Source organism: Nomascus leucogenys, chromosome 10 (assembly GCF_006542625.1).
Source record: "Nomascus leucogenys isolate Asia chromosome 10, Asia_NLE_v1, whole genome shotgun sequence".
Classification (NCBI taxonomy): Eukaryota; Metazoa; Chordata; class Mammalia; order Primates; family Hylobatidae; genus Nomascus; species Nomascus leucogenys.
This window is the reverse complement of record NC_044390.1, coordinates 63,102,656-63,130,637: the sequence shown is the minus strand read 5'-3', so window position 1 is coordinate 63,130,637 and position 27,982 is coordinate 63,102,656. Positions and strand designations below refer to the sequence as shown.

The following is a 27,982-nucleotide window of genomic DNA, read 5'->3' as shown; positions in this document are numbered from 1 at the left end:
GCAGCGTGGGCGGCTGGCAGAGGCAGGGAAAGACCAGCAGAGGGGAAAGAGAAACTGGGAGAGGGAGGAAGGGAGAAAGTGAGAAGGGAAATCGGAAAGAGAAAGGGGAGGAAACGGCAGACGTGGAGAGCCAGAGAGAGAAAGAGGAAGAGACTGAGTGTGAAGGAGAGAGGACACGGGATGACAGAGAGAGAGAGAGCGAATGAGACAGAGACTTAAGGAAGAGACCCTGTGAGTCTGGCAATAAAAGATTTGGACAGAAACAGAAAGATTGGAGAGAGAGAGAGAGGGAGAGAATGAGTGAGAGAGAGACTGGAAGAGACAGAGATCAGAGAGACATACAGAAAGTGAGACTGGGGAGAGAGATAGTGTAAAAGGAAGAGAGAGAGAGAGAGACCGTACGAGACAGGAGACAAAGAGACAGAAAGTGTGAGTGAGCAGGTGAGGAGAGAGATTGAGAACTATGAGAGACAGCAGCTAAGAGACAAAGGAGGCAGGAGACTGCCTGGGTGCCACAGCACCCACACCGTCCTCTTGCCCCCGTCACTGGGACCCCAGAGCTGGGTAAGTTCCCTGGCTGGGCTGGGAGGGGCTCTCTGGGTTCACATTCCTGGTGCCACAGGGCTTGGCTTGGGGAGTTGGCAGGGATGGTTTGCGGGTGCGTGTGGGAGGGCGGGAGACAGGTAGCCTGGGGCAGCCGGAAGGAGGCAGGGAATGAGGGGTCCTTAAGCACAGAGAGGGTCAAATTCCTGGCCTGAGTGCAGTGGGCAGGAATAAAGGAGCCCCTATTCTCTGGCCCGGGCTGCAGACAGCTGCCCCCTCCCGCAGCTGCCAGGGCCGCCTACCTCCCTTGGCACCACTCTTGGTATGTGGTCACGGGCCATGGCCTCCCCCAGCCCCCCAGTCCCGAAACAACAGGCTCTTTCTCTGCAGCCTCCTCCGACCTCCAAGCCCCTGACCCCATCTCTGTCCCGCACCCGTCACTGCAGAGACACAGCCCCTTTCTTTCTCTCCCAGCCCTTGATGGAGGGGAGCCGACCTCGCAGCAGCCTTAGCCTGGCCAGCAGCGCCTCCACCATCTCCTCACTCAGCAGCCTGAGCCCCAAGGTTTGAGCTTCCTGGTGGGGATGGGGAGGAAGGTGGGGCTCTGGGCTGCCCATCCCTCTGTTTCCCCAAGGACTCTGGTTGTTAAGGACAAAGATCCTTAGCAATGGGGTCTGCCAGACATAGTAAGGTCCCAAATTGCCTACCAGCCGCAGCTAGGAATTCAGAGGCACTCCCAGCTCTGTCCCCACCCTTTGTATTTTCCTAATTCTAAACCAGAGTAACAACCTCCCTTGACCCTGGTTGCTAAGATAAAGCCGCTCCCCAGCCATGAGGCCCCTCGAGTTCTGAGAAGTAGTGGCTGCTCTTGATTAGTGACAGAACTTGGTGTCCTATCTCTCGCCATCCAATCTGAAATCCTATAAGGAAAGACCCTTCTCGACAATAAGACCCAAGGGGCCGCCAGATAATTGCATCCCAAATCGGCATCCCAGCCAAAAGCCTAGGGAGACACTCATTTCTTTTTCCTCCTGCCATTCCACACATATTGTTTCTCAAGTTCAGAGCCCAGAGCTCTGATCTCAGCCTTGGTCAGTACCACCGCTTCCAAGGAAGGGCATATTGTCGGGACCTGGCTAAGGATGGCTGAGATATCTGTGGGCATCGGGAGATGAGGCTCCATCCGGGCAGGATAGAGGGATTTGAGGCTTCCTCTCCTTGGACTTGGTTGCTAAGGGGTGTGACTGCAGGGCACCAGGGCATCCTTTGATTCACCGGAGACTCAGCGTGAGAGTTCCCCCCGATTATGGGGACCTCCCAGCCCATAGTCCCAGTTCAGATCCCAAAGGACCTACAACAGCTCTGGCTCTGGTGGCCAAGGGCATCTGCTTCTTGGTAGTGGACCCTCGATCCCCAAATTGCTTCCCTACAGCCTCTTCCGTGCCTCTGAACACCTCCCTCCGCCCATCAAAAAAAGAGTCTCGGCCCGGCGCAGTGGCTCACGCCTGTAATCCCAGCACTTTAAGAGGCTGAGGCGGGTGGATCACCTGAGGTCAGGAGTTCGAGACCAGCCAGACCGACATGGCAAAAACCCGTCTCTGCTAAAAATACAAAAATTAGCCAGGCATGGTGGCACGTGCCTGCAATCTCAGCTATTTGGGAGGCTGAGGCAGGAGAATCACTTGAACCCGAGAGGCGGAGGTTGCAGTGAGCCAAGATGGCGCCACTGCACTCCAGCCTGGGCGACAGAGCGAGACTCTGTCTCAAAAGAAAAAAAAAAAAAAAGAGTCTCTCCCAGCCTGGGCAAGAAAGTGAGACCTCTGCCTCTACAAAAAGTCAAAAAATTAGCTGGGCATGGTGGGACGTGCCTGTGGTCTCAGCTACATGGGAGGCTGAGGCTGGAGGATCACCTGAGTCCAGGAGGTAAAGGCTGCAGTGTTTAGGCCACTGCATTCCAAAGAGCCTGTCAAAAAAAAAAAAAAAAAGAGTCTCTTAACTCTGCAATAAGAACACCTCCCAATTCTGATCTCCAACCTCAGCCCCCACCTTGACCCTTTTCTTTCTTTCTCTTTTTTTTTTTTGAGACGGAGTCTTGCTCTGTTGCCCAGGCTGGAGTGCAGTGGCGCAATCTCGGCTCACTGCAAGCTCCGCCTCCCGGGTTCACTCCATTCTCCTGCCTCAACCTCCCGAGTAGCTGGGGCTACAGGCGCCCGCCACCACGCCCGGCTATTTTTTTTAATATTTTTAGTAGAGACGGGGTTTCACCGTGTTAGTCAGGATGATCTCGATCTCCTGACCTCGTGATCCGCCCGTCTCGGCCTCCCAAAGTGCTGGGATTACAGGCGTGAGCCACTGCGCCCGGCTGGTCCTTGACCCATTTCTCAGGGCAGCCAAGTGAGAGTCTACGGTTGCCTTTGTCCACCCTCACCCCCTCCCAGGACCATCCTAGGTTCTCCCTGTTCACTTCTGTCCCCTCTCTCCTCAGAAGCCCACCCGGGCAGTAAACAAGGTCCACGCCTTTGGGAAGCGAGGCAATGCGCTCAGGAGGGATCCCAACCTTCCCGTGCACATCCGGGGCTGGCTTCATAAGCAGGTGGGGTCCGTAGGAGAAGGAAAAGGACACTGAAGTCTGTGCCCCAGCTGTCCTCTGTCTCTCTCCTTCCAAGTCCCCAAATAGGCTTTCTTTTTCTTGCTATCACTGCCCCTCCCCTTATTCTGTCATTGTGTGTTTGTTTGTTTATTTATTTATTTATTTTTAAGACAGCGTCTCTTTCTGTCGCCCAGGCTGGAGGGCAGTGGTGTGATCTCGGCTCAGTGCAACCTCTGGCCTCCAGTTCAAGTGATTCTCGTGCCTCAGCTTCCCGAGTAGCTGGGCTTACAGGCATGCGCCACCATGCCTAGCTAATATTTGTATTTTCAGTAGAGATGGGGTTTTACCATGTTGGCCAGGGTGGTCTCAAACTCCCGACCTCAAGTGATCCGCCTGCCTCGGCTCCCTAAAATGCTGGGATTATAGGCGTGAGCCACTGCGCCTGGACCATTCATTCATTCTTTCTTGACTACTTCTTGAACACTTACAGTGTTGCCAATCCCAGGGCACACACCATGCAAATAACACAAACAAGTATTTATATTACATTCCAGATTGGGTGGAGCATGGGTGGATAATAAATTAGTAAATAGATAAATGGACTTGGTCATTTCAGATCACAGGAAGGGCTACGAAGAAGTAACATAGGGGCCAGGTTCAGTGGCGTAACCCCAGCATTTTGGGAGGCCAAGACGGGAAGATCACGTGAGCTTAGGAATTCTAGACTAGCCTGGGCAACATGAAGAAACTTCATCTCTACAACAAATACACACACACACACACACACACACACACACAAAACAAACAAAAACAACCTAGCGTGGTGGTGTGTGCCTATAGTCCCAGCTACTGGGGAGGCTAAGGCAGGAGGATTGCTGAAGCCCAGGAGGCTGAGGCTGCAGTGAACTGTGTTCATGTCACTGCACACCAGCCTGGGTGACAGAGTGAGACCCTGTCTCAAAATCAAAAACAAAACAACAAACAAAAAAATGGAATATGATCTGCTTGAACGTGGCTGAGAGAGGAGAGCTTCAATTTGACACTTGGTGAGGGAAAATTATCTCTGAGGTGACATTTGAGCTGGCTGGGCATAGTGGGTCATGCCGGTAATTCAAGCATTTTGGGAGGCTGAGGCGGGCGGATCACCTGAGGTCAGGAGTTCAAGACCAGCCTGGTCAACATGGCGAAACCCTGTCTCTACTAAAAAATACAAAAATTAGCCGGGCACGGTGGTGGGCGCCTGTAATCCCAACTACTTGGGAGGCTGAGACAAGGAAAATTTGAATCTGGGAGGCGAAGTTTGCAGTGAGCCAAGGTTGCGCCATTGCAGTCCAGCCTGGATGATAGAGTGAGACTCCATGTCAAAATATATATATATATCTGTCTCTGGAGGCAGATCGCATCCAAAAGGAAAAAGCCTGCAGCAGCCAAAACCTTGGTGTCGAGTGAGGCCAGGGGAGAAAGACAGGAGGAGCAGCAGAGCAGTGGTTCTCAAAGTGTGGTCCCCAGACCAGCAGCATCAGCGTTACCTGGGGACTTGCTAGAAATGCAAATGATGAGGTCCCATCCCAGATTTGCCAAATCAGGAACTCTGGGGATGGGGCCTCAGAATCTGTGTTTTAACACACCTTCCTGGTGATTCTTATGCACCTTCAAACTCAAAACTCCCTGCGAAGCAGTACATGGGCTGGGCACGATGGCTCACACCTGTAATCCCAGCACTTTGGGAGGTTGAGGCATGTGGATCACAAGGTCAGGAGTTCGAGACAAGCCTGGCCAATATAGTGAAACCCTGTCTCTACTAAAAATACAAAAATTAGCTGGGTGTGGTGGTGCGTGCCTTTAATCCCAGCTACTCGGGAGGCTGAGGCAGGAGACACATTTGAACCTGTGAGGCGGAGGTTGCTATGAGCTGAGATTGCACCACTGCACTCCAGCTTGAGCTACAGAGCAAGACTGTCTAAAAAAAAAAAAAAAAAAGAAAGAGAAAAAAGAAAAGAAAGTGAGGGAGTCCAGAATCTATGTCAGCTCAACCACCACACTTGTAATAGAAGTAGGGATTCTATTCTATTCTATTATGTTCAGAGGGCTTCCAGCTCTCCTTCTTATCCACTCCATTGGCCCAAACTCACTGTCTCTTCTCTCTCTCTGGATCTTTCTCCTGTACCTCCACCCCACTCCCAGGCTCAAGTGATCCTCCCTCCTCAGCCTCCCGAGTAGCTGGGACTACAGGCACGTGCCACCACACCCAGCTAATTTTTGTTTTTTAGTAGAGACGGGGTTTCGCCATGTTACCCTAGCTGGTCTCAAACTCTTGGAATCGAGTGATCCGCCCGCCTTGGCCTCTCAAAGTGCTGGGATTACAGGCGTGAACCATTGTGCTCGGCGTCATCCCACTCCCTTGATCCCTACTTTATGTCTCTGTTCTTCTCTCTCCAAGTTTCTTTCTCTCTCTGGCTGTCTGTCCCCATCGTCACTGCCTTCATCTCCTTTTTCTGTTTCCCTTTACTCAGGCCCCTCCTCCCATCTCTCTCCCCAGGACAGCTCGGGGCTCCGTCTCTGGAAACGCCGCTGGTTCGTCCTCTCCGGCCATTGCCTCTTTTATTACAAGGGTCAGTGGCTGGCTGGCTTGGGGTGGGAGGGCCCCTCCATCTGCCCTTCTCTCTAGCATCTTGGCCTCCTGATCCCTGTGTGATCCTTGACCCCAGCCCCTCTTTGCAGACAGCCGCGAGGAGAGTGTCCTGGGCAGCGTCCTGCTCCCCAGCTACAATATTAGGCCAGATGGGCCGGGAGCCCCCCGAGGGCGGCGCTTCACTTTCACTGTGAGTCTGTCCATCCGTGTTGCGCACCAGGCGATGGGAACTGGAGACGAGGGTGGGTAGATATCTGTCGAGGAAACTCCAAGTCCCAACAAGCACTGGAGTATCCATTACTGGAGATAAAAGGTCTTGACAAGTGTCAATTGCATCCTCCTTTTGTTTTGTTTTAGTTTTTTTTTTGTTTTTTTTGAGACAGAGTCTCGCTGTCGCCCAGGCTGGAGTGCAGTGGCGCGATCTCGGCTCACTGCAGGCTCCGCCCCCCCGGGGTTCACGCCATTCTCCTGCCTCAGCCTCCAGAGTAGCTGGGACTACAGGCGCCCCCCACCTCGCCCGGCTAATTTTCTGTATTTTTAGTAGAGACGGGGTTTCACTGTGTTAGCCAGGATGGTCTCGATCTCCTGACCTCGTGATCCGCCCGCCTCGGCTCCCAAAGTGCTGGGATTACAGGCGTGAGCCACCGCGCCCGGCTTGTTTTGTTTTTTGAGACAGAGTCTCACTCTGTCACCCAGGCTGGAGTGCAGTGGTGCTATCTCAGCTCACTGCAACCTCCGCCTCCTGGGTTCAACGGATTCTCCTGCCTCAGCCTCTGGAGTAGCTGGGATTACAGGCGCACGCCACCACGCCTGGCTAAATTTTTGTGTTTTTAGTAGAGACGGGGGTTTTGCCATGTTGGCCAGGCCGGTCTCGAACACCTGACCTCAGGTGATCCACCCACTTCAGCCTCCCAAAGTGCTGGGATTACAGGCGTGAGTCACCGCGCCTGGCCAGTTTTCTTTTCTTTTTTCTTTTCTTTCTTTCTCTTTCTTTCTTTCTTTCTTTCTTTCTTTCTTTCTTTCTTTTTCTTTCTTTTTCTTTCTCTCTCTCTCTTTTTCTTTTTCTTTCTCTTTCTCTCTTTCTTTCTCTCCCTTCCCTTCCCTCTTTCTCTCTTTCCTTTCTTTCTTGACGGTCTGTCACCCAGGCTGGCGTGCACCGACGCAAAGTGCAGTCTTCCCGCCTCAGTCTCCCGGGTAGCTGGGACTACAGGTGCGCTCCACCACGTTCGGCTAATTTTTTGATTTTTTTGTAGAGACGGGGGCGGAAGGAGGTGGCGGGGGTCTCATTATGTTGCCTAGGCTGGTCTCAAGCCATCCTCCCGCATCCGCCTCCCAAAGCACTGGGTTTACGGCAGTGAGTCATCGGCCCGGCCTGTCCTCCTTTCTACAAGGCCCGGGAGTCGGGATTCCAAGCCTTCTCTTCCCGCAGGCAGAGCACCCGGGCATGAGGACCTACGTTTTGGCCGCTGACACCTTAGAAGACCTGCGGGGCTGGCTACGGGCGCTGGGCCGGGCCTCCCGTGCGGAGGGGGACGACTAGTGAGTAGAGGTCCAAGCCATGCTCCTGACCCTCCACCCTGAGTCAGTCTAATCACCCCAACTCCTCCCCTTTGGGGGTCCTGCCCCCTTGAGTGTCCAATCACCAGTCTTCTAGCTAAGGCGCCTCGTTTTCTAGGCCCCACCTCCAGGGAACTTTTCCAATCAGCAAAAGTCTTTCTCCCTTAAGTTCCGCCCACCACCTTGTCCGTCCCCGCCCCCAAGCTGACCCTTCAGTCACGCACTCAGCTCTGCTCCAGGAATGATCAATATTCCACACTCTCTGATTGGCTCCTTCTGAAGTCCCCTGAGCTGCCACCTAAACAATGCCAGGTAAAAGATAGTGTCAGATTTTAAAAAAATGTCAGACTATCTCTTAGGCTCTGACATGGCCTGCGCCAATTATCAGGCTGGAAACTGGACTACCTGGCTGAGTCCATCCCATATTCCGGGGCATTGGGTCCAGCAACCTGGATAGACGTTGTGGCCTGGCGCACAGGTCAGTTTCACATTGGAGGCCTCAGTTTCCCCGTCTGAAGAAGGGGACGATGATTTATAGTGCACAATTTTCCTTTTTTGGGTGCATCCTTGTGTTCTCACCTGTGACAAGAGAATAGGGCTGTTACGAAGTTTTAAGGAGTGATATCTTATCTGTGTCCACTCGCTAGTGGGCAACCCAGGTCACCCGCACGACCCCAGCCCGGGGAGGGCCCTGGCGGCCCCGGTGGTCCCCCGGAGGTGAGCAGAGGGGAAGAGGGGCGCATCTCAGAATCACCGGAAGTGGCTCGACTCTCCAGAGGTCGTGGTAGACCCAGGCTGCTCACTCCCAGCCCCACAACCGACCTCCAGTCTGGACTCCAGATCCGGAGGGCGAGGAGCCCCGAGTGAGTAGGGAGAACATGGTTGGGGGCGTGGCCTAAGAGAAGGGCGGGCCGGAAACTGGTTGGGGGCGGGCCTTAGCGCTTTCTGCTTGAGTGTGTGTGTGACTTGCTGGGGCTCCCGTGGGGGTCACAGCCTGTCGGGGAGAAGACTGGAGGGGAAGATGCCACAAAGCGGACATTACTGAGGATTTGGACAGTAGAGGAGGATTCTAAAACAGAGGGACAGTAAGACACAGTGAAGTGAGACATGTCCTTGAGGCTGACTTGATGGGTAAGGAGGTGGATGGAGAGGGCTCTAGTTGACTCAGTTCCCCGATTCTCTCCTTCCCACAGCCTGTTCACCCCCCTCTCTCGCCCTCCCTCGCCTCTGAGCCTCCCCCGTCCCCGTTCTGCCCCTGCGCGGCGACCCCCTGCCCCCTCAGGAGACACAGCACCCCCTGCCCGACCTCACACCCCGCTGAGTCGCATTGATGTCCGACCTCCTCTGGATTGGGGCCCCCAGCGCCAGACCCTCTCCCGACCCCCCACTCCCCGCCGAGGACCTCCCTCTGAGGCTGGGGGAGGAAAGCCCCCCAGGAGTCCCCAGCACTGGAGTCAGGAGCCCAGAACACAGGTGAGCAGAGAAGTGAGGAGGGGACTACATCTCCCATCGGGCCTCAGGGCTGTCTTTCCGTATTCTCAAGGCCATTGCTCCCTGGGTGTCATGGGTATTGTAGTCCATAATGATCTCAGCTGGGCTCAGGTGAGAGAGAGCTTGAACCGTATCTCCTATCAGGTGTCTGGGCTGTCTTTCTAGGCTGGTCTCCGGCCATTGCTTTTTTTTTTTTTTTTTTTTTTTTGAGACGGAGTCTTGCTCTGTCGCCAAGGTTAGAGGGCAGTGGCACGATCACGGCTCACTACAACCTCTGTCTCCCTGGTTCAAGCGATTCTCCTGCCTCAGCCTCCCGAGTAGCTGGGATTACAGGCACCTGCTACCATGTTCGGCTGATTTTTATATTTTTGGTAGAGATGAGGTTTCACCATGTTGACCAAGCTGGTCTCGAACTCCTGACCAGCTGGCAGGTGATCTGCCCATCTCAGCCTCCCAAACTACTGGGATTACAGGCATGAGACACCGCGCCTGGCCCAGCCATTGCTCTTTAAGCATCATGGGGATTGTAGTCCTGGATACTCTGTGCCAAGACAGTGCGGTGAGAGGTTTGCATATCCCTTGTGTCCCCAGTTCACCTTGCAAGTTGGTTGCCTGCTGTTTTGTCTGAGTATCCTGGGACTGTAGCTCAGAATAGCCACAGCTGACTGCAAATCTGAGAATGAGAGTAGCAAATTCCATCATCTCGTGGGGCTGTTTTGCCAGGCTGGTGCATTTATTATCACCCTCTGTGTCCCCACAGTGGCACACAGCTGGAGAGCAGGTAGTTGAGGAAGTTGAGAGGGCCCAGTTCTGAACCTCAAAATATCTCCTAAAGCACTTCAATTATGGACATGCCCACTCTATTTGTCACTGAGACATGCCAGTTTCTAAACATCTCCATTTCAACGTTCCTCCCAGGCACCCTCTGGCTCCTCCACTTATCTCCAGCTCCCCCCGCGGCCCCCTGGGACCCGGGCCTCCATGGTTTTATTGGTAGGTATCCTGGAGTACCCCAAATCTACCAGAGCCCCCTCCCTTCCTTTCTTCTCTATGAGGAATGTCATCTCCTGGCCTAAGGTGCCTGGAGAACCGTAGATATTTCAAAGCCCCTGGGTAGGTATTAGATTCTTGTGGTTGCTGTAACAAAGTGCATGGCCGAAAACAACAGAAATGGATTATCTTGTGGTTCTGGAGGCCAGAGGCCTGGAGTCAAGGGATTGGCAGGGCTATACTCTCACTGAAGGCTCTAAGGAGGAGCTTTTATTGACTCTCTCTTAGCTTCTGGTGGTTGCCAGCAATTCCTGAGGTTCTGTGGCTTTTTTTACGGCTACATCTTTGCCTCCATCATCCCATGATGATCTTCCTTTGTGTTTTTGTTGCTGTCCGTCTCCTCCTATTAGGACGCTCCTATGACATCGTCGTAACTTAACTTAAATCCGCAAAAACCTCTTTCTTTCTTTCTCTTTCTTTTTCTTTTCTTTCTTTCTTTCCTTTTTTTTTTTTTTTGAGATGGGGTCTCGCTCTGTCGCCCAGGCTGGAGTGCAGTGGTGCGATCTCAGCTCACTGCAAGCTCTGCCTCCCGGGTTCATGCCATTCTCCTGCCTCAGCCTCCCGAGTAGCTGGGACTACAGGCGCCTGCCACCACGCCCAGCTAATTTTTAAATATTTTTTTCTTTGCTTTTTTTTCTTGAGACAGAGTCTCGCTCCGTCACCCAGGCTGGAGTGCCGTGGCGCGATCTCGGCTCACTGCAACCTTCGCCTCCCTGGTTCAAGCAATTCTCTGCCTCAACCTCCTGAATAGCTGGGATTACAGGCACGTGCCACCATACCTGGATAATTTTTGTATTTTTAGTAGAGATGAGGTTTCACCATGTTGGTCAGGCTTGTCTCGAACCCCTAACCTCGTGATCCTCCCGCCTCGGCCTCCCCAGTAGCTGAGACTACAGGCGTGTACCACCATGCTCAGCTTATTTTATTTATTTATTTATTTATTTGAGACGAAATCTCACTCTGTCCCCCAGGCTGGAGTGTAATGGCACGATCTCGGCTTGCTGCAACCTCTGCCTCCCGGGTTCAAGTGATTCTCCTCCCTCAGCCTCCCAAGTAGCTGGGATTACAGGCGCCCGTCACTACGCCCAGCTAATTTTTGTATTTTTATTAGAGACAGGGTTTCACCATGTCAGTCAGGCTGGTCTCGAACTCCTGACCTCAGGTGATCCACCCGCCTCAGCCTCCCAAAGTGTTGGGATTACAGGCATGAGCCACCTCACCCGGCCCTATTTTTTTTTTTTTATTTTTTTCGCAGACACAAGGTCTGCCCAGACTGGTTTTGAACTCCTGGGCTCAAATGATCTTCCCTCTTTGGCCTCCCAAAGCTTTGGGATTACAGGAGTGAGTCACTGAGCCCTGCACTTTGTTTTATTCTTAGTCATAAATAAAATGTCTAAATTTCTCCATTAATTATAATATTTGCCATGGCTATTTGATCAAGAGCCCATTATTGATCTTTCTGAAGCCAAGAATGTGGAAATTGGTCTACTGAAATTTGCTAATGCTTAGAAGGAAGCTGATAAGGAGAGGGGTCACTAGGCTTGGTGGCTCATGCCTGTAATCCCAGGACTTCGGGAGGCCAAGGCAGGAGGATCGTTTGAGATCAGGAGTTCAAGACTGGTCTGGGTGATATAGTGAGACCCCAGCCCTAAAAACAAACAAACAAACAAAAAACCTTAGCTGGCACTGGTGGCTGGCGCCTGTTGTCTCACCTACTTGGGAGGCAGAGGTGGGAGGATCCTTTGAGCCTAAGAGTTCAAGGCTGCAGTAAGCCATGATCATGCCACTGCAACCCAGCCTGGGTGACAGACCTTGACTCAAAAAAAAAAAAAAAAAAGAGGCCAGGCATGATGGTGCATGCCTATAATTCCCAACACTTTGGGAGGCCGAGGCAGGAGGATTGCTTGAGCCCAGGAGTTTGAGATCGGCCTTGGCAACATGGCAAAACCCCATCACTACCAAAAACAACAACAAAAATTTTAAAACTACAAAAATTAGCCGGGCATGATGTGTGCACCTGTGGTCCCAGTTACTCAGGAGGCCGAAGTGGGAGGATTGCTTGAGCCCAGGAGGTTGAGGCTGCAGCGAACCATGATCACACGACTGCACTCCAGCCTGGGTGACAAAGGGAGACCCTATCTCTAAATAAATACATAAATAAATAGTGCAGTACCTATCAGTAGAAACAGGGCGTGGCTCAGCACTGAGTTACAATAATGGCCAGCCTGTCCCCTTTGACCCCTGACTTTTTTCCTTCTCTTCAGCCCGGTCCTCCCCTGGAGTCAACTTTCCACCAAAGCTTGGAGACAGATGTAAGTTCTCACTGATCTAATCCTTGCTGAGTTCCCAGAGTTGGGGAGAGAATGTTCTAGATGATGGGAGGAGCGGCAGGGGAAAAGCCAGATCTGGACCATCAGTAGCTCCCACTCTCCTTTCTCCAGACGCTGCTGACCAAGTTGTGCGGGCAGGACCGGCTTCTGCGGAGGCTGCAGGAGGAGATAGACCAGAGGCAGGAGGAGAAGGTGCGGGGCCTTGGGCCGAGGACAGGGCGCCTGGCTTCTCTGCCTGCTCTGAGCCCTTCCTGACTGTGGAAGTCAGGATGCTGACTGGATGTCCAGGACGTGAAAGGACATCTTTTCTTTCTTGTTGGGGCTAGGCATGGCTTCTGAAGTCTAACCACCTTCTCTCTTGGTGCAGGAGCAACTAGAAGCAGCTCTGGAGTTGACCCGGCAACAGCTGGGCCAAGCCACCAGGGAGGCTGGGGCTCCTGGGAGGGCCTGGGGTCGCCAGCGCCTCCTGCAGGACCGGCTGGTCAGTGTGAGGGCCACCCTCTGTCACTTGACTCAGGTGAGCACGTGGGAAGGGGCCTGCCCTCCTAGGAGGCCCCAGGACTATGCAAGTCGTTACGAAGGGGACCTGCCCCAGAGGGCTCATAGGAAGATCGTTCTTCAGAAGTCTATACTCAAAATTTTATTTTATTATTTTTTCTCTCTCCTCATTGTCTTGTAACCACTCTAATTTTTTTGGCGGGGGGAGACAGAGTCTTGCTCTGTCGCCCAGGCTGGAGTACAGTGGTGCCATCTCAGCTCACTGCAACCTCAGCCTCCCGAGTAACTGGGATTACAGGCACGTGCCACCACACCTGGCTAATTTTTGTATTTTTTTTTTTTTTTTTTTTGAGATGGAGTCTCGCTCTGTCCCCCAGGCTGGAGTGCAATGGCGGGATCTCCGCTCACTGCAAGCTCCGCCCCCTGGGTTCACGCCATTCTCCTGCCTCAGCCTCCCAAGTAGCTGGGACTACAGGCGCCTGCCACAACGCCCTGCTAATTTTTTGTATATTTAGTAGAGACGGGGTTTCACCGTGTTAGCCAGGATGGTCTTGATCTCCTGATCTCGTGATCCACCCGCCTCGGCCTCCCAAAGTGCTAGGATTACAGGCTTGAGCCACCGTGCCCGGCCTTAATTTTTGTATTTTTAGTAGAGATGGGGTTTGCCATGTTGGCCAGGCTGGTCTCGAACTCCTAACCTCAGGTGATCAGCCTGCCTCAGCCTCCCAAAGTGCTGGGATTACAGGCATGAGCCACTGCGCCCGGCCTTAAGTAACTCTGAGAATTAATATATGTGATATGTGTAAATGAGTGAATGAATGAATGAACGAATGAATATTTAACACTTAAGGTACTTGGTACTTGGTAAAGCAATACTTAAGTGTCAGTTATAATTATCATCTGTAAAATGGAGACAATAATAGTAACTACCTCATAGGAATTAAATGAGAGCTGAGAACAGTGCCTAGCACATGGTCAGTGCCCAATAAGTGTTAGCTGATATTATCATTGTTATTGTTGGTATTGGCAAGGAGATTTCTGCTGCCCCAGGGTGAGTAGGTGCTGTGGTTATTTTTTTTGAGACAGATTCTTGCTCTGTTGCTCAGGCTGGAGTGCAGCGCCTGGATCCAGGTTCACTGCAACTTCTGTCTCCCTGGTTCAAGTGATTCTCCTGCCCCAGCCTCCCGAGTACTTGGGATTACAGGCCCTCGCCACCATTTCTGGCTAATTTTTATATTTTTAGTAGGGACGGGGTTTCACCATGTTGGCCAGGCTGGTCTCAAGCTCCTGACCTCAAGTGATCCGCCCGCCTTGGCCTCCCAAAGTGCTGGGATTAAAGGCCTGAGCCACCGCGCCTGGCTGGGTGCTGTGGTCTTTTAACTGTCTAATGAATTCATTAGATCTGTAGACTCTGCTACCTAGGAGAGAGCAGAAGTAATCATGGGGATTCAGGGAATGCTGTTATTTGTCTACACTAGCATTGCACTGGAATTGCAGGTTCCATACAGTCTTTGGGGTTCCCAGTAGTCCAGGCAAAGAGAACCATGGGAATTGTAGTCCATATGCCCGCAGGGCTCCAGGGACCAAGCTCCCTTACCTCCTCCTTAGCTGACAAATGATGGGGTGGGGAAGGATCTGGTGGGAGAGGGACCTAACCTATGTCTCCACCTTTATGCAACCTGAGGAGCGAGAAAGGGTTTGGGACACGTACAGTGGCCTGGAGCAGGAGCTGGGCACCTTAAGAGAGACGCTGGAGTACCTGCTGCACCTTGGTTCTCCCCAGGTAAATCGCTGCTTGGAGACCCCAAAACCCACCCCCAACTCCAAGTTCTGTTTGGAAATCATTTCAGCATTTAATCTCCGCCCACAGAATCGAGGCCCCGCCCAGTTGACCCTTAGCCTCCTTTCTGTTCTTTCAATCTAAGCCCCTTATTTTAGTTAAGGCCATGCCCTTTAGGGTTTTTTTGTTGTTGTTAATTCTCTCATTAAAATTTTAATTAACCTTCAATTTTGAATGCCATTTTCTCGAGCTGTTATCTAATTTCTGCTGTAAAGTTATTTGTTTGTTTGTTTGTTTTTGAGACAGAGTCTCAAGGCTGGAGTGCAGTAGCACAATCTTGGTGCACTGCAACCTCTGCCTCCCAGGTTCAAGTGATTCTCCCACCTCAGCCTCCCAAGTAGCTGGGATTACAGCTACACATGCCACCACGCCCAGCTACTTTTTATATTTTTAGTAGAGACATGTTGGTCAGGCTGGTATTGAACTCCTGACCTCAAGTGATCTGCCTGCCACGGCCTCCCAAAGTGCTGGGATTACAAGCATGAGCCATTGCGCCAGGCCTAATTTCTGCTGTAAAGTTGGCTATAATTTTACAACATTCTTTTTTTTTTTTTTTTTGGGACAGAGTTTAACTCTTGTTGCCCGGACTGGAGTGCAATGGCACGATCTCAGCTTACCACAACCTCTTACTCCCGGGCTCCAGCGATTCACCCACCTCAGCCTCCCAAGTAACTGGGATTACAGGTGCCCGCCACCACGCCCAGCTAATTTTGTATTTTTAGTAGAGACGGGGTTTCTCTATGTTGGTCAGGCTGGTCTTGAACTCCTGACCTCAGGTGATCTGCCTGCCTCGGCCTCCCAAAGTGCTGGGATTACAGGCGTGAGCCACCGCGCCCGGCCTACAACATTCTTTTTTAAAAATGTATTGTGGGCACATAGCAGATGAATATATTTATGAAGTGCATAAGATATTTTGGTACAGGCATGCGATGTATAATAATCTCATCATGGAAAATGGGGTGTCCATCCCCTCAAGCATTTATCTTTTGTGTTACAAACTATAATAAAATAAATAAAAATTATTTTAATTTTTGAGGCAGAGTCTCACTCTGTTGCCCAGGCTGGAGTGCAGTGGCACAATCTTGGCTCACTGCAACCTCTGCCTCCCAGGTTCAAGCGATTCTCCTCCCTCAGCCTCCCAAGTAGCTGGGATTACAGATGACCGCCACCATGCCCGGTTAATTTTTCTATTTTCAGTAGAGACGGGGTTTCACCATGTTGGTCAGGCTGGTCTCGAACTCCTGACCTCAGGTGATCCACCCGCCTCGGCCTCCCAAAGTTCTGGGATTACTGGCGTGAGCCACTGCGCCCAGCCTACTCTTTTATTTTTATTTTATTTGCTATATTATATTTTTTGAGATGGAGTCTCGCTCTGTTGCCCAGGCTGGAGTGCAATGGCACAATCTCGGCTCACCGCAACATCTGCCTCCCAGGTTCAAGCGATTCTCCTGCCTCAGCCTCCCGAGTAGCTGGGATTACAGGCATGCCCCACCATGCCTGGCTAATTTTGTAGTTTTAGGAGAGACAGGGTTTCTCTGTGTTGGTCTGGCTGGTCTTGAACTCCTGACCTCAGGTGATCCACCCACCTTGGCCTCCCAAAGTGCTGATATTACAGGCATGAGCCACCGCACCCAGCCCTTCTATTTTTTATTTTCTTTTATTTTTTTTTGTGAGATGGAATCTTGCTCTGTTGCCAGGCTGGAGTGCAGTGGCACAATCTCAACTCACTGCAACCTCTGCCTCCCAGGCTCAAGCAATTCTCCTGCCTTAGCTTTCTGAGTAGCTGAGACTACAGGTGTGTACCTCCATGCCCAGCTAATTTTTGTATTTTTAGTTGAGACGGGGTTTCACCATGTTGCCCAGGATGGTCTAGATCTCTTGACCTCATGATCCGCCCACCTCGACCTCCCAAAGTGCTGGGATTACAGGCGTGAGTCACGGCACCTGGCCGCCCTCTTATTTATTTATTTATGAGATGGAGTCTCGCTCTGTTGCCCAGGCTGGAGTGCAGTGGTGCGATCTCGGCTCACTGCAACCTCTGCCTCCCGGGTTCAAGTGATTCTCCTGCCTCAGCCTCTAGCTGGGACTACAGGCATGTGCCACCACGCCGGGCTAATTTTTGTATTTTTAGTAGAGACGGGGTTTCACCATGTTCGTTAGTCTGGTCTTGAACTCCTGACCTTCTGATCCGCCTGCCTCGGCCTCCCAAAGTGCTGGGATTATAGGCATGAGCTACTGCGCCCTGCCAATGCCTTTCGTTTTAATACCTACTTTCAGATCCAGAGCTGCTCTCTCCCCTGGTTCTAAATCTCTCCTCTTGTTGAAGCCATGCTCTCACTAGCAAAACTCCAACCCTCAGCCTTTTTTCCATCTTGCAAGTTCATCTCTTGCATCCTGCATCCTGACTTTTGCTGTTAAATTTATCCTCTGGAGTTCCAGTTCTGAACCCATTCCCTTAGTGCAAGCTCTGCTTCTAAAATATAAACCTCATTGCTTAGCCTCAGACCTGCTTTTTCACTCTAAATCTATCCATCAAGTTCTAAATCACGTATCTTTAAAAACATTGACACGGCTGGGCGTGTTGGCTCACGCCTGTAGTCCCAGCACTTTGGGAGGCCAAGGCAGGTGGATCACTTGAGGTCAGGAGTTCAAGACCAACCTGACGAACATGGTGAAACCTTGTCTCTACTAAAAATACAAAAATTTGCTGGGTGTGCTGGTGCACGCCTATAGTCCCAGCTACTCAGGAGGCTGAGACAGGAGAATCGCTGGAACCCAGGAGGCGGAGCTTGCAGTGAGCCGAGATCGCGCCACTGCACTCCAGCCTGGGTGACAGGGAGAGACTCCATCTTAAAAAACAACAACAACAACAACCCCAAAAAACAAAAAACCATTGATGCCTAGTTTTAAATGCATCTTCTCACTCTAAGCTGCTCCCACTAGATCTAAAATCCAGACTTGGCAAAAACAGACCCATGCCAGGTGCAGTGGCTCACACCTGTAATCCCAGCACTTTGGGAGGATGAGGCAGGTGGATCACCTGAGCCCAGGAGTTTGAGGCTAGCCTGGGCAACATGGTGAAACTCCGTCTCTACTAAAAATAAAAGTGAAAAAATTAGCTGGGCCTGGTTGTGCACGCCTGTGCTCCCAGTTACTCAGGAGGCTGAGGTGGAAGGATCGCTTAAGCCCAAGAGTTCGAGGATGCAGTGAGCTATGATCAAGCCATTGCACGCCAGCCTGGGTGACAGAGGGAGGGACTGTCTCCAAAAACAAACAAAAAGAACAGACTCTCATATTCGTATGGTCACCTATTTATAATAGATGTAACACAGTAAAACAACATAGAAAGAAAAGACAGTTTTTTCTTTTTCTTTTTTTTTTTTTTTGAGACAGTGCCTCGCTCTGTTGCCCAGGCGGGAGTGCAGTGGCACGATCTCAGCTCACTGCAACCTCCACCTCCCAGGTTCAAGCAATTCTCCTGCCTCAGCTTCCCAAGTGGCTGGGATCACAGGCATGCACCACCACCCGTGGCTAATTTTTTTTTGTATTTTTAGTAGACACGAGGTTTCACCATGTTGGCCAGGCTGGCCTTGAACTCCTGACCTCAGGTGATCCACCCTCCTCGGCCTCCCAAAATGCTGGGATTACCACCACACCTGGCCAAAAGACAATTTTTTTCAATTCAACTGGATAACCACATGGAAAAAAAATAAATCCCAACTCCATAAATATAGCCCAGCTAATTTCAGACCTTTGCAGGGGCCTATTAGCTGAAACTCTCCTGCGTTTTCCCACCTTTAAGTAACAAATTCCTTTCCTCCCCACAGGACAGAGTGTCTGCTCAGCAGCAGCTGTGGATGGTGGAAGACACGCTGGCAGGTCTGGGTGGCCCCCAGAAACCGCCCCCACACACTGAGCCTGACTCCCCATCTCCCGTGCTCCAGGGCGAGGAGTCCTCAGAGAGGGAGGTAAGATGCACATAATTCCTCCCCACCCCCAGCTTCCTTTCCCACCTGTCCTTGGCTCAGTCTATTCCCCACCCACCTCTTTAATTCTTCCTTGATCAGCTAACCCACCTGGCGCAAGTGTTGTAACCTTTGGAAGCCTTTGTTTTCTTTTTTTTGGGGCGGGGGGGGGGGCGGGTTTTGAGACATAGTCTCACTCTGTCACCCAGGCTGGAGTCCAGTGGTGCAATCTTGGCTCACTGCAACCTCCACCTCTTGGGTTCAAGTGGTTCTCCTGCCTCAGCCTCCAAAGTAGCTGTGATTACAGGCGCCCACAACCAAGCCTGGCTGAGTTTTGTATTTTTAGTAGAAACGGAGTTTCACCATGTTGGCCAGGCTGGTTATGTACTCCCAGCCTCAAGTAATCCGCCTGCCTCGGCCTCCCAGAGTGTTGGGATTACAGGCATGAGCCAGTGCGCCCAGCCTTAAAAAGTTTTTGTAGGGAAGGGGTCTTGCTATGTTGCCCAGCTGGTCTCTAGCTCCTGGCCTCAAGTGATCCTCCCACCTTGGCCTCTCAAAGGGCTGAGATTACAAGCACAAGCCTCCATGCTCAGATCTGGTTTATAGTCTTTTTTTTTTTTTTTTTTTTTTTTGAGGCAGAGTCTTGCTCTGTCGCCCAGGCTGGAGTGCAGTGGTGCGATCTCGGCTCACTGCAACTTCCAACTCCCAAGTTCAAGCGATTCTTCTGCCTCAGCCTCCTAAGTACCTGGGATTACAGGCGCCTGCCACCACGCCTGGCTAATTTTTGTATTTTTAGTAGAGACGGGGTTTCACTATGTTGGACTAAGCTGGTCTGGAACTCCTCAGGTGGTCTGCCTGCCTCGGCCTCCCAAAGCGCTGGGATTACAGGTGTGAGCCACTGCGCCCGGCCTGGTTTATAGTCTTAATCCTATTCAGACTGTATTCCAATTCCTAAATGCTTGCAACATGTTAATAATAATAATAATTATGACGATCATCATTATCCTCCTTTTCTAATCCCTGCAGAGCCTACCAGAGTCCTTGGAACTGAGCTCCCCTAGGTCCCCCGAGACTGACTGGGGGCGGCCTCCTGGAGGTGACAAAGACCTCACCAGCCCTCGCTTAGGTGAGCATCCTGGTCGGGTGGGACTTTACAGAAATTCCCGTCCTCACCAAGTCCCGTTCTGTCTTTCCAGGTCTTGGGTCTCCGAAGGTCTCCCGGGCTTCCAGCCCTGAGGGTCGCCACCTCCCTTCCCCACAGCTGGGAACCAAGGTAGGCTGTAGGTCCATCCTGTAATCCTTGCATCTGACCATCAGGGACCCCCACGCTTCTGGGAAACAGCTAGGAGTAGAGCGTTCTAAGGCCATACTCAGAACAGAGAGAACACTGCTCGTTAAGAGCATTGAGATTGATTTTTGTCTCTGTCGCTTCTAAGCCGTGTGACTTTGGGTCAGTTATTAAACCTCTCTGTGCCTCCATTTTATCTTCTCTAAAATGGGGCTAATAGCAGAACCTACCACCTACAGCTGACATGAAGATGAAAACTAGATGAATGAGGCCAGGTGTGGTGGCTCACGCCTGTAATCCCAGCACTTTGTCAGAAGTTCCAGACCAGCCTGGCTAAACATGGTGAAACCCCGTCTCTACTAAAAGTACAAAAATTAGCCAGGCGTGGTGGCGGGCGCCTGTAATCCCAGCCACTTGGGAGGCTGAGGCAGAAGAATCGCTTGAACTCGGGAGGCAGAGGTTGCAGTGAGCTGAGATCGCACCATTGCACTCCAGCTTGTGCAACAAGAGCAAAACTATGTCTCAAAAAAAAAAGACTCCTTGAGTGGAGCAGAATGCTGATCTCATGTGGCCCTGGAGTTCAGAAATTGGTGGACTTCTAGCGGTAGGAATGTTTAGGAATTGGTTGACATTAAGCTGTGGAAGCTCTGTGCTCTGTGTCTGTTGCTGATTGGCTGGTTTTCAGAAGCACTGAGCTATCAATGATTGGCTGATTTTCAGAAGTACAGATCCATCACTGATTGGTCAGCCCTCAGAAGCATGTGAACATCACTGATTAGCTGATTTTCAGAAGCTTGGCTCCATCACTGATTGGCTGGCTTTCAGAAGTTTTTGGGGTACCTGCTGGGATTACTTGATCAAATAGATTTAAAAGCACTTCTTGGGGCCAGGAACCGTGGCTTGTACCTGTAATCCCAGCACTTTGGGAGGCCGAGGCAGGCAGATCACTTGAGGTCAGGAGTTTGAGACCAGATTGACCAACATGGTGAAAACCCTGTCTCGACAAAAATACAAAAATTAGCCGAGCGTGATGGCGGGTGCCTGTAATCCCAGCTACTCGGGAGGCTGAGGCCGGAGAATCGCTTGAACCCAGGAGGCAGAGGTGGCAGAGACCCAAGATTGCACCGTTGCACTCCAGCCTGGGCAGCAGAGTGAGACTCTATCTCGAAAAAAAAAAATAATAATAATAAAATAAATAAAGCATTTCTTGGCCGGTGGTGTTGGCTCATGCCTGTAATCCCAACACTTCAAGGGGCCAAGGTAGGTGGATCAGTTGAGCCCAGGCGTTCAAGAGCAGCCTGGCTAACGTAGCAAGACCCATCTCTACAAAAAAATAATAAAAAGTTAGCTGTGGCCGGGTGCAGTGGCTCACGCCTGTGATCCCAGCACTTTGGGAGGCCGAGGCGGGTGGATCACCTGTCAGGAGTTCAAGAGCACCCTGGCCAACATGGCAAAACCCCATCTCTACTAAAAATATAAAAATTAGCCGGGTGTAGCAGCACGCACCTGTAATCCCAGATACTTTGGAGGCTGAGACAGGAGAATCGCTTGAACCTGGGTGGCTGAGGTTGCAGTGAGCTGAGACTGCGCCACTGCACTCCAGCCTGGGTGACAGAGCAAGACTCCATCTCAAAAAATAAAAAAATAAAAAATAAAAAGTTAGCTGTGTGTGGTGGTGCCCACCTGTGGTCCCAGCTACTTGGGAGGTTGAGACGAGAGGATTGCTTGAGTCCAGGAGGTCAAGGCTGCAGTGAGCCATGATTGCACCACTGCACTCCATCCTGGGCAACAGAGGGAAACCATGTCTTTAAAAAAAAAAAAAAAAAAAAAAGGCTGGGTGCAGTGGCTCATGCCTGTAATCCCAGCACTTTGGGAGGCCAAGGCGGGCAGATCACAAGGTCAGGAGTTCGAAACCAGCCTGACCAACATAGTGAAACCCCGTCTCTACTAAAAATACAAAAAAATTAGCCAGGTGTGGTGGCACATGCCTGTAATCCCAACCACTCGGGAGGCTGAGGCAGGAGAATCGCTTGAACCTGGGAGGCAGAGGTTGCAGTGAGCCGAGATCATGCCATTGCACTCCAGCCTGGGCAATAAAGAGTGAAACTCCATCTCAAAAATAAAATAAAATAAATAAAATATAATAAAATAATTTTTAAAAAAAGAAGGCATTTCTTCTGCTTACTTGTTATCATGGATACAAAAGCAATCCAGCCTTTCCTAGGAAGAGAGGAGAGGCACTTTTTGATTCTTAGTGGTGTGTCATGGGCATGAATGATTGGCGCCTCCTGGGAACATGACTTATCTTGGGACATGCTCCTCCCTCACCCCAACCCCGTGGTTTCAGGGGCTGCCAAGGTCCAGAGCACAGTGGGGGTCTAGTGAGTTCCAGGGATTTCAGGGTTTAGCAAAGTAAAAGCTATGACCAACAGATGGCAGTAGCACACAGGAGCTTTATTTGGTGGACACTGACAGATTTGTCTATGGGGGAGTCACACCCAGTGTGAGACCCTCCAGAGGCTACTGTGTGAGGGTGAGGACCACTGCACAGGAAGGGAGGAAGGCAAGGGAGCTCCCAAGAGAAAGGGACTGGAGAAGGGGCTTACGTCTGGGTGATGCCAGCCACCAGCATGTGGAGGGTTCTCTGGATCAGAGAGGTCCAAACAGCAGCAGGGGCTTGGGGCTCCTCTTATCTATGGGTAGCAGATGTTGGGCACAGTCTCAGGGTATACAAAGCAGGCAGACTGCATGGCTAAAAATATCTGCTTATTAAGACTATGTTTAAAACAATTGGATGTGTAGAAATCTGAGTGTGCTGCTACCAAGCTTTTAGGCCAATGGTCTGGCCTGCTGTGAAGAAATTAATAACATTGGCTGGGCACGGTGGCTCACGCCTGTAATCCCAGCATTTTGGGAGGCCGAGGCAGGTGGATCACGAGATCAGGAGTTCAAGATCAGCCTGGCCAAGATGGTGAAACCCTGTCTGTACTAAAAATACAAAAAAATTAGCTGGGCGTGGTGGCGGGCGCCACCTACTTAATCCCAGCTACTTGAGAGGCTGAGGCAGAGAACTACTTGAACCCAGGAGGCAGAGGTTGCAGTGAGCAGAGATTGCGCCACTGCACTCCAGCCTAGGCGACAAAGCGAGACTTCGTCTCAAAAAAAAAAAAAAAAAAAAAAAAAAAAAAAAACATAGGGTAACATACAGTGGCCAGTGGCCATCATTTATATGAACAGGACTCAGGATTGGTCAAAGCAGAGGAAACTGCAGGGACTGGTTCTACAATAAGCACAGATCCATGCTATCTCACTGGGATGTTTAACGGGAAGCTTCAGCAATGAGTGCTTTCTCTCTCTTTACTTTTTACTTTTAGATACGGGATCTTGCCCTGTCACCCAGAGTGGGGTGCAGTGGCACGATCATAGCTCCCTGAAGCCTTGAACTCCTGGGCTTAAGTGATCCCCCTGCCTCAGCCTCTTGAGTAGCTGACAGGCATCCACCACCACATCTAACAAGTTTATTTTTTGTAGAGATGGGGTCTTGCTATGTTGCCCAGGCTGGTCTCAAACTTTTGGCCACAAGTGATCCTCCCACCTCAGCCTCCCAAAGCTCTGGGATTACAGTCACCCACCACTGCACCCGGCCTTCTCCCTCTCTCCTTGTTTAAGCAACACACACACACACACACACACACACACACACACACACACACACATATATATATTTTTTGAGACAGAGTCTTGCTCTGTTGTGCAGGCTGGAGTGCAGTGGCATGATCTTGGCTCACTGCAACCTCCACCTCCAGGGTTCAAGCAATTCTCCTGCCTCAGCCTCCTGAGTAATTAGGATTACAGGTGCCTGCCACCACGCCCAGCTAATTTTTATATTTTTAGTAGAGATGGTATTTCGCCAAGTTGGCCAGGCTGGTCTTCAACTCCTGACCTCAAGTGATCCTCTCTACTCAGCCTCCCAAAAGTGCTGGGATTACACGAGCCACTGTGCCTGGCCTAAAGGTTGGGTCTTGGGACGTTTCTCGCCTCCCTAGGCCCCAGTGGCCCGGCCCCGGATGAGTGCTCAGGAGCAGCTGGAGCGGATGCGCAGAAACCAGGAATGTGGACGGCCCCTCCCTCGCCCGACCTCCCCCCGGCTCCTCACCCTGGGAAGGACACTGTCCCCAGCCAGACGCCAGCCTGACATGGAGCAAAGGGTGAGGGGAGGAGGGCTGGGGCAGGGCGGGGGTGGGGGGTGGTAGTAGGTCCTCTTCGCCTACTTTGAGTCCCTTTCTGTAAAATGGAGATAATCTCTACCTCCTTACTCCAAACTGGATTTCCAGATTTACCTCAGTTTGTACTTGTGCTAAAGTCAGCTTCCTCGCCTGGATAGTGGTGGGTGGACAGGAGTGGCAGTGAGGGGAGGACAGTGGGTGGGGGCGGGAGTCACAGATCTGGATTGGAAGCCTAGTTTTTCTTCTCAGTTGCTATGTGTTGTCAACAGCAAGAAAGCAAAAAAGAAAATGTAAGCCAGCAAGAAAATTGATTTTATTCATGCCCTTCCAATAGGGAGAACATCCCAGATCTGAACATCAGAGTGTCTCAGCTATCTCAGGATGGTTTCCCCTTAGACGTTTTCCTTTTTCGGCCGGGCATGGTGGCTCACGCCTGTAATCCCAGCACTTTGGGAGGCCAAGGCGGGTGGGAGTTCAAGACCAGCCTGACCAACATGGAGAAACCCCGTCTCTACTAAAAATACAAAATTAGCTGGGTGTGGTGGCACACGCCTGTAATCCCAGCTCCTCGGGAGGCTGAGGCAGGAGAATCGCTTGAACCCAGGAGGTGGAGGTTGCAGTGAGCTAAGATTTGCCATTGCACTCCAGCTTGTGCAACAAGAGTGAAACTCTGTCTCAAAAAAGAAAAAAGATATTTTCTTTTTTCAGAGACAAGGTCTTGCTCTGTCGCCCAGGCTGGAGTGCAGTGGTGCGATCTCCACTCACTGCAACCTCCACCTCCCGGGTTCAAGTGATTCTCATGCCTCAGCCTCCTGAGTAGCTAGGACTACAGGGACATGCCACCACATCCAGCCAATTTTTGTATTTTTAGTAGAGACAGATTTTTACCACGTTGGCCAGGCTGGTGTCGAGCTCCTGAGCTCAAGTGATCCTCCTGCCTTGGAAGGAGGTGCTAGAAATACAGGTGTGAGCTACTGCACCTAACCTCCCCTTAGATTTTTTTTTTCTTTTTTTGAGACGGAGTCTCCCTTTGTTGCCCATGCTGGAATGTAGTGGCGGAATCTCGACTCACTGCAACCCCTGTCTCCCTGGTTCAAACGATTCTCCTGCCTCAGCCTCCCACGTAGCTGGGATTACAGGCCCTTGCCACCACACCCTGCTAATTTTTTTTTTGTATTTTTAGTAGAGATGGGGTTTCACCATATTGACCAGGCTGTTCATGAACTCCTGACCTCAAGGGATCTGCTCACCTCGGCCTCCCAAAGTGCTGAGATTACAGGTGTGAGCCACCGCACCCGGCCCCTTAGACTTTTATAGAAAGGATTTAGACAAGTCACAGGTGGTGGTGGTGGAGGTCAGATTTCTGAACTCATGTGCTGCCTTATAGAAACACAGGTAAAGTTAAACATTGTCAGTCACTGGGTGCTATAGCTCACCCCTGTAATCCCAGTACTTTGGGAGGTCGAGGCAGGAGTGAGAGACCAGTCTGGGCAACATAGCAAGACCTTGTCTCTACTAAAAATAAAAATAAAAATAGCCAGGCATAGTGGTGCGAGCCTGTAGTTCTATTTACTCAGGAGGCTGAAGCAGGACTAGTTTGAGCCTGGGAGGTCAAGACTACAGTGAGCTATGATCACACCACTGTACTCCATCCTTTCTAAAAAATGAATAAATAAAATAAATTAATTTTTAAGAATTCAGTGCCTATGGAAGCATAGGAAAAACAAAACATTGCCAGTGTTTTTGAGCAATTTCCTTCTCTTTTGGAACCCCCTTCACTTCACCCTCAAAATGAGAACGTGGGTCTTCCAGGTGAGGAGTTCTAATGCCCCAATTCCTTTCCAGCCTGTCGTAGGACACTCGGGAGCCCAGAAATGGCTCAGAAGCTCTGGGTCCTGGAGTAGGTAAGGAACTGGAGGGCATATCAAGGGAGCAGGAAAAAAACATTTGCAAAAGCAAAGGGGAGTAGCATTATTATTAAAGTCTCCTGAATATGGAACTACAAATCGCAGCCCTTCTAGAGACGCTTAAGTTCCCGGGGTATCTGCAACAAAACCAGAAAGCCCTAGATCCGTAGTGATATCTTTAGTTCCCCAAATTCCCTTGGTCAATAGCAGATCCTACTTCTGCATCAAGGAAACTGGGTGATAGTGACGCGCGAATGGACTACAAATCCCATAAGGCATGTGGGCGGTATGAGGGCGGCGCCATGTTTAACATCTTTTAGAGACACGTGCTAGGAACTACAACTCCCAGAAAGGCACGCGCGGTACCCGGGTCCCCACTGTGCCAGCTGTTTATTTTTTATTTTTATTTTATTTTTTTACTTTTTTTTTGAGACAGAGTCTTGCTCTGTCTCTCAGGCTGGAGTGCAATGGCACGATCTCAGTTCACTGCAACCTCCGCCTTCTGGGTTCAAATGATTCTCCTTCCTCAGCCTCCCTAGTAGCTGGAATTACAGGCACCCACCACCATGCCTGGCTAACTTTTTTGGTTGTTTTGGTAGAGACTGGGTTTCACCATGTTGGCCAGGGTGGTCTCGAACTCCTGACCTCAAGTGATCCGCCCGGCTCGGCCTCCCAGGGTGCTGGGATTACAGGGATGAGCCGTCGCACCTGGCCTGTTTATTTATTTTTTTTAATTTTTAATTTTTTTTGGTACATACTAGGTATACATATATTTACGGGATAAATGAGATGTTTTGATACAGGCAGGCAATGTGAAATAAGCACATCATGGGGAATAGGGTATCCATCCCCTTTCAAGGATTTACCCTTTGATGTATAAACAATCTAGTTACACCCTTTAATTTATTTAAAAATGTACAATTAAATTATTATTGACTATAGTAATTCTGTTGTGCTATCTAATAGTAGGTCTTACTCATCCTTTTCTTTTTGTACCAATTAACCATCCCCCACCTCTCCCCCATGTACACACCCCCACCCCCAATCTCTTTTTTTTCTAGTCCAAGGAACACCACCCCTTACTTGCCGACTTCCGAAGGTCACCGGGAGCGGGTTCTCAGCCTCTCCCAAGCCCTGGCTACTGAGGCGTCGCAGTGGCACAGAATGATGACAGGTGACTGGCTGGGGATGTTGGACTTCTGGATTTTAGGGAGGAGAAAGCTGGAGACCTGGAATTCCAGGTCCTGGAGAAGAGGGGTCTGGGGGCCGGTGGGAATTTTTTATCTTGGTGAGGAAAGAGTTGGGCAGGGTTTGGGAGTTTTAGGTCTCAGTCAAGAGGTGACTGGGGTCCGGGACACTTGGGAGGAGGGGAGGAAGAGGTCAGGGGGCGGGGAGAGGGCCGACAACTGAGTCTCAAAGAGGACTGGACTGGGGTATCCAGACTCCCGGGTCTGAGGGAGGAGGGTCTGGGGCCCTGGACTCCTGGGTCTGAGGGAGGAGGGGCTGGGAATCCGGAGTCCTGGCGCTGAAGTTTGCCATTCTCATGTCCCACTCATCCTCTCCAGGTGGAAATTTGGACTCCCAGGGAGACCAACTTCCCGGTGTGCCGCTGCCTCCTTCGGACCCCACGCGCCAGGAGACCCCTCCCCCCAGGTCTCCCCCGGTGGCTAATTCGGGTTCCACGGGGTTCTCTCGCCGAGGGAGTGGGCGTGGAGGAGGTCCCGCCCCCTGGGGGCCCGCGTGGGATGCCGGGATCGCCCCTCCGGTCCTGCCACAAGACGAGGGGGCGTGGCCTCTGCGAGTCACTCTGCTACAGTCCAGCTTCTAACCCGCCCAAACGCGGCAGCCAATCGCAGCGCGAGGACGTGGTCTGGAGGTACCGCCGGAGATCTGGGACCACTCAGGGCATCAGGGGGCGTGGTCTGGTCCCCACTGCCGGCCCGGGAGGGGAATGGTTTCTATGGCCAAGGTTTGGTTTTCTCAACACTGTCTAAATTTGGATTAAAACTTTGAACTTTTAGTCAATAGCTTTGTTTCTGTCTGTTTGGGGATGTGGCAATGGGGT

General features: G+C 51.2%; 1 protein-coding gene across 4 annotated transcripts; it reads left to right on the top strand.

Annotated features, from left to right (window-relative positions):
• The first annotated feature begins 35 nt into the window (after window positions 1-35).
• PLEKHA4 (pleckstrin homology domain containing A4) lies at window positions 36-27,937 on the top strand. 4 transcript variants are annotated; one of them, XM_030821013.1, is made up of 20 exons: window positions 36-564; window positions 1,018-1,107; window positions 3,029-3,136; window positions 5,673-5,745; window positions 5,855-5,955; window positions 7,195-7,304; window positions 7,970-8,185; window positions 8,516-8,795; window positions 9,732-9,806; window positions 12,128-12,175; window positions 12,305-12,385; window positions 12,561-12,710; window positions 14,376-14,474; window positions 18,359-18,499; window positions 19,523-19,622; window positions 19,693-19,769; window positions 23,831-23,992; window positions 25,856-25,914; window positions 26,979-27,091; window positions 27,483-27,937. In XM_030821013.1, the coding sequence occupies exons 2-20, from the start codon at window positions 1,024-1,026 to the stop codon at window positions 27,743-27,745; spliced, it is 2,340 nt and encodes a 779-aa protein (XP_030676873.1). In that variant the 5' UTR covers window positions 36-564; window positions 1,018-1,023; the 3' UTR covers window positions 27,746-27,937. The 4 variants fall into 4 exon arrangements, with proteins under 4 accessions (XP_030676873.1, XP_030676876.1, XP_030676875.1 ...); XM_030821016.1 differs by lacking the exon at window positions 25,856-25,914 and having other exon boundaries at window positions 145-564; XM_030821014.1 differs by lacking the exon at window positions 36-564 and having other exon boundaries at window positions 5,842-5,955.
• Window positions 27,938-27,982: the final 45 nt, after the last annotated feature.

Excerpts from the sequence above, each read along its gene's own strand:
- PLEKHA4 (XM_030821013.1), top strand. The coding sequence starts at position 1,024 with ATGGAGGGGAGCCGACCTCGCAGCAGCCTTAGCCTGGCCAGCAGCGCC. Across the intron at positions 3,137-5,672 it reads GGGGCTGGCTTCATAAGCAG|GACAGCTCGGGGCTCCGTCT; the intron begins GTGGGGTCCGTA and ends CTCTCTCCCCAG. Across the intron at positions 19,770-23,830 it reads CCCCACAGCTGGGAACCAAG|GCCCCAGTGGCCCGGCCCCG; the intron begins GTAGGCTGTAGG and ends TCGCCTCCCTAG.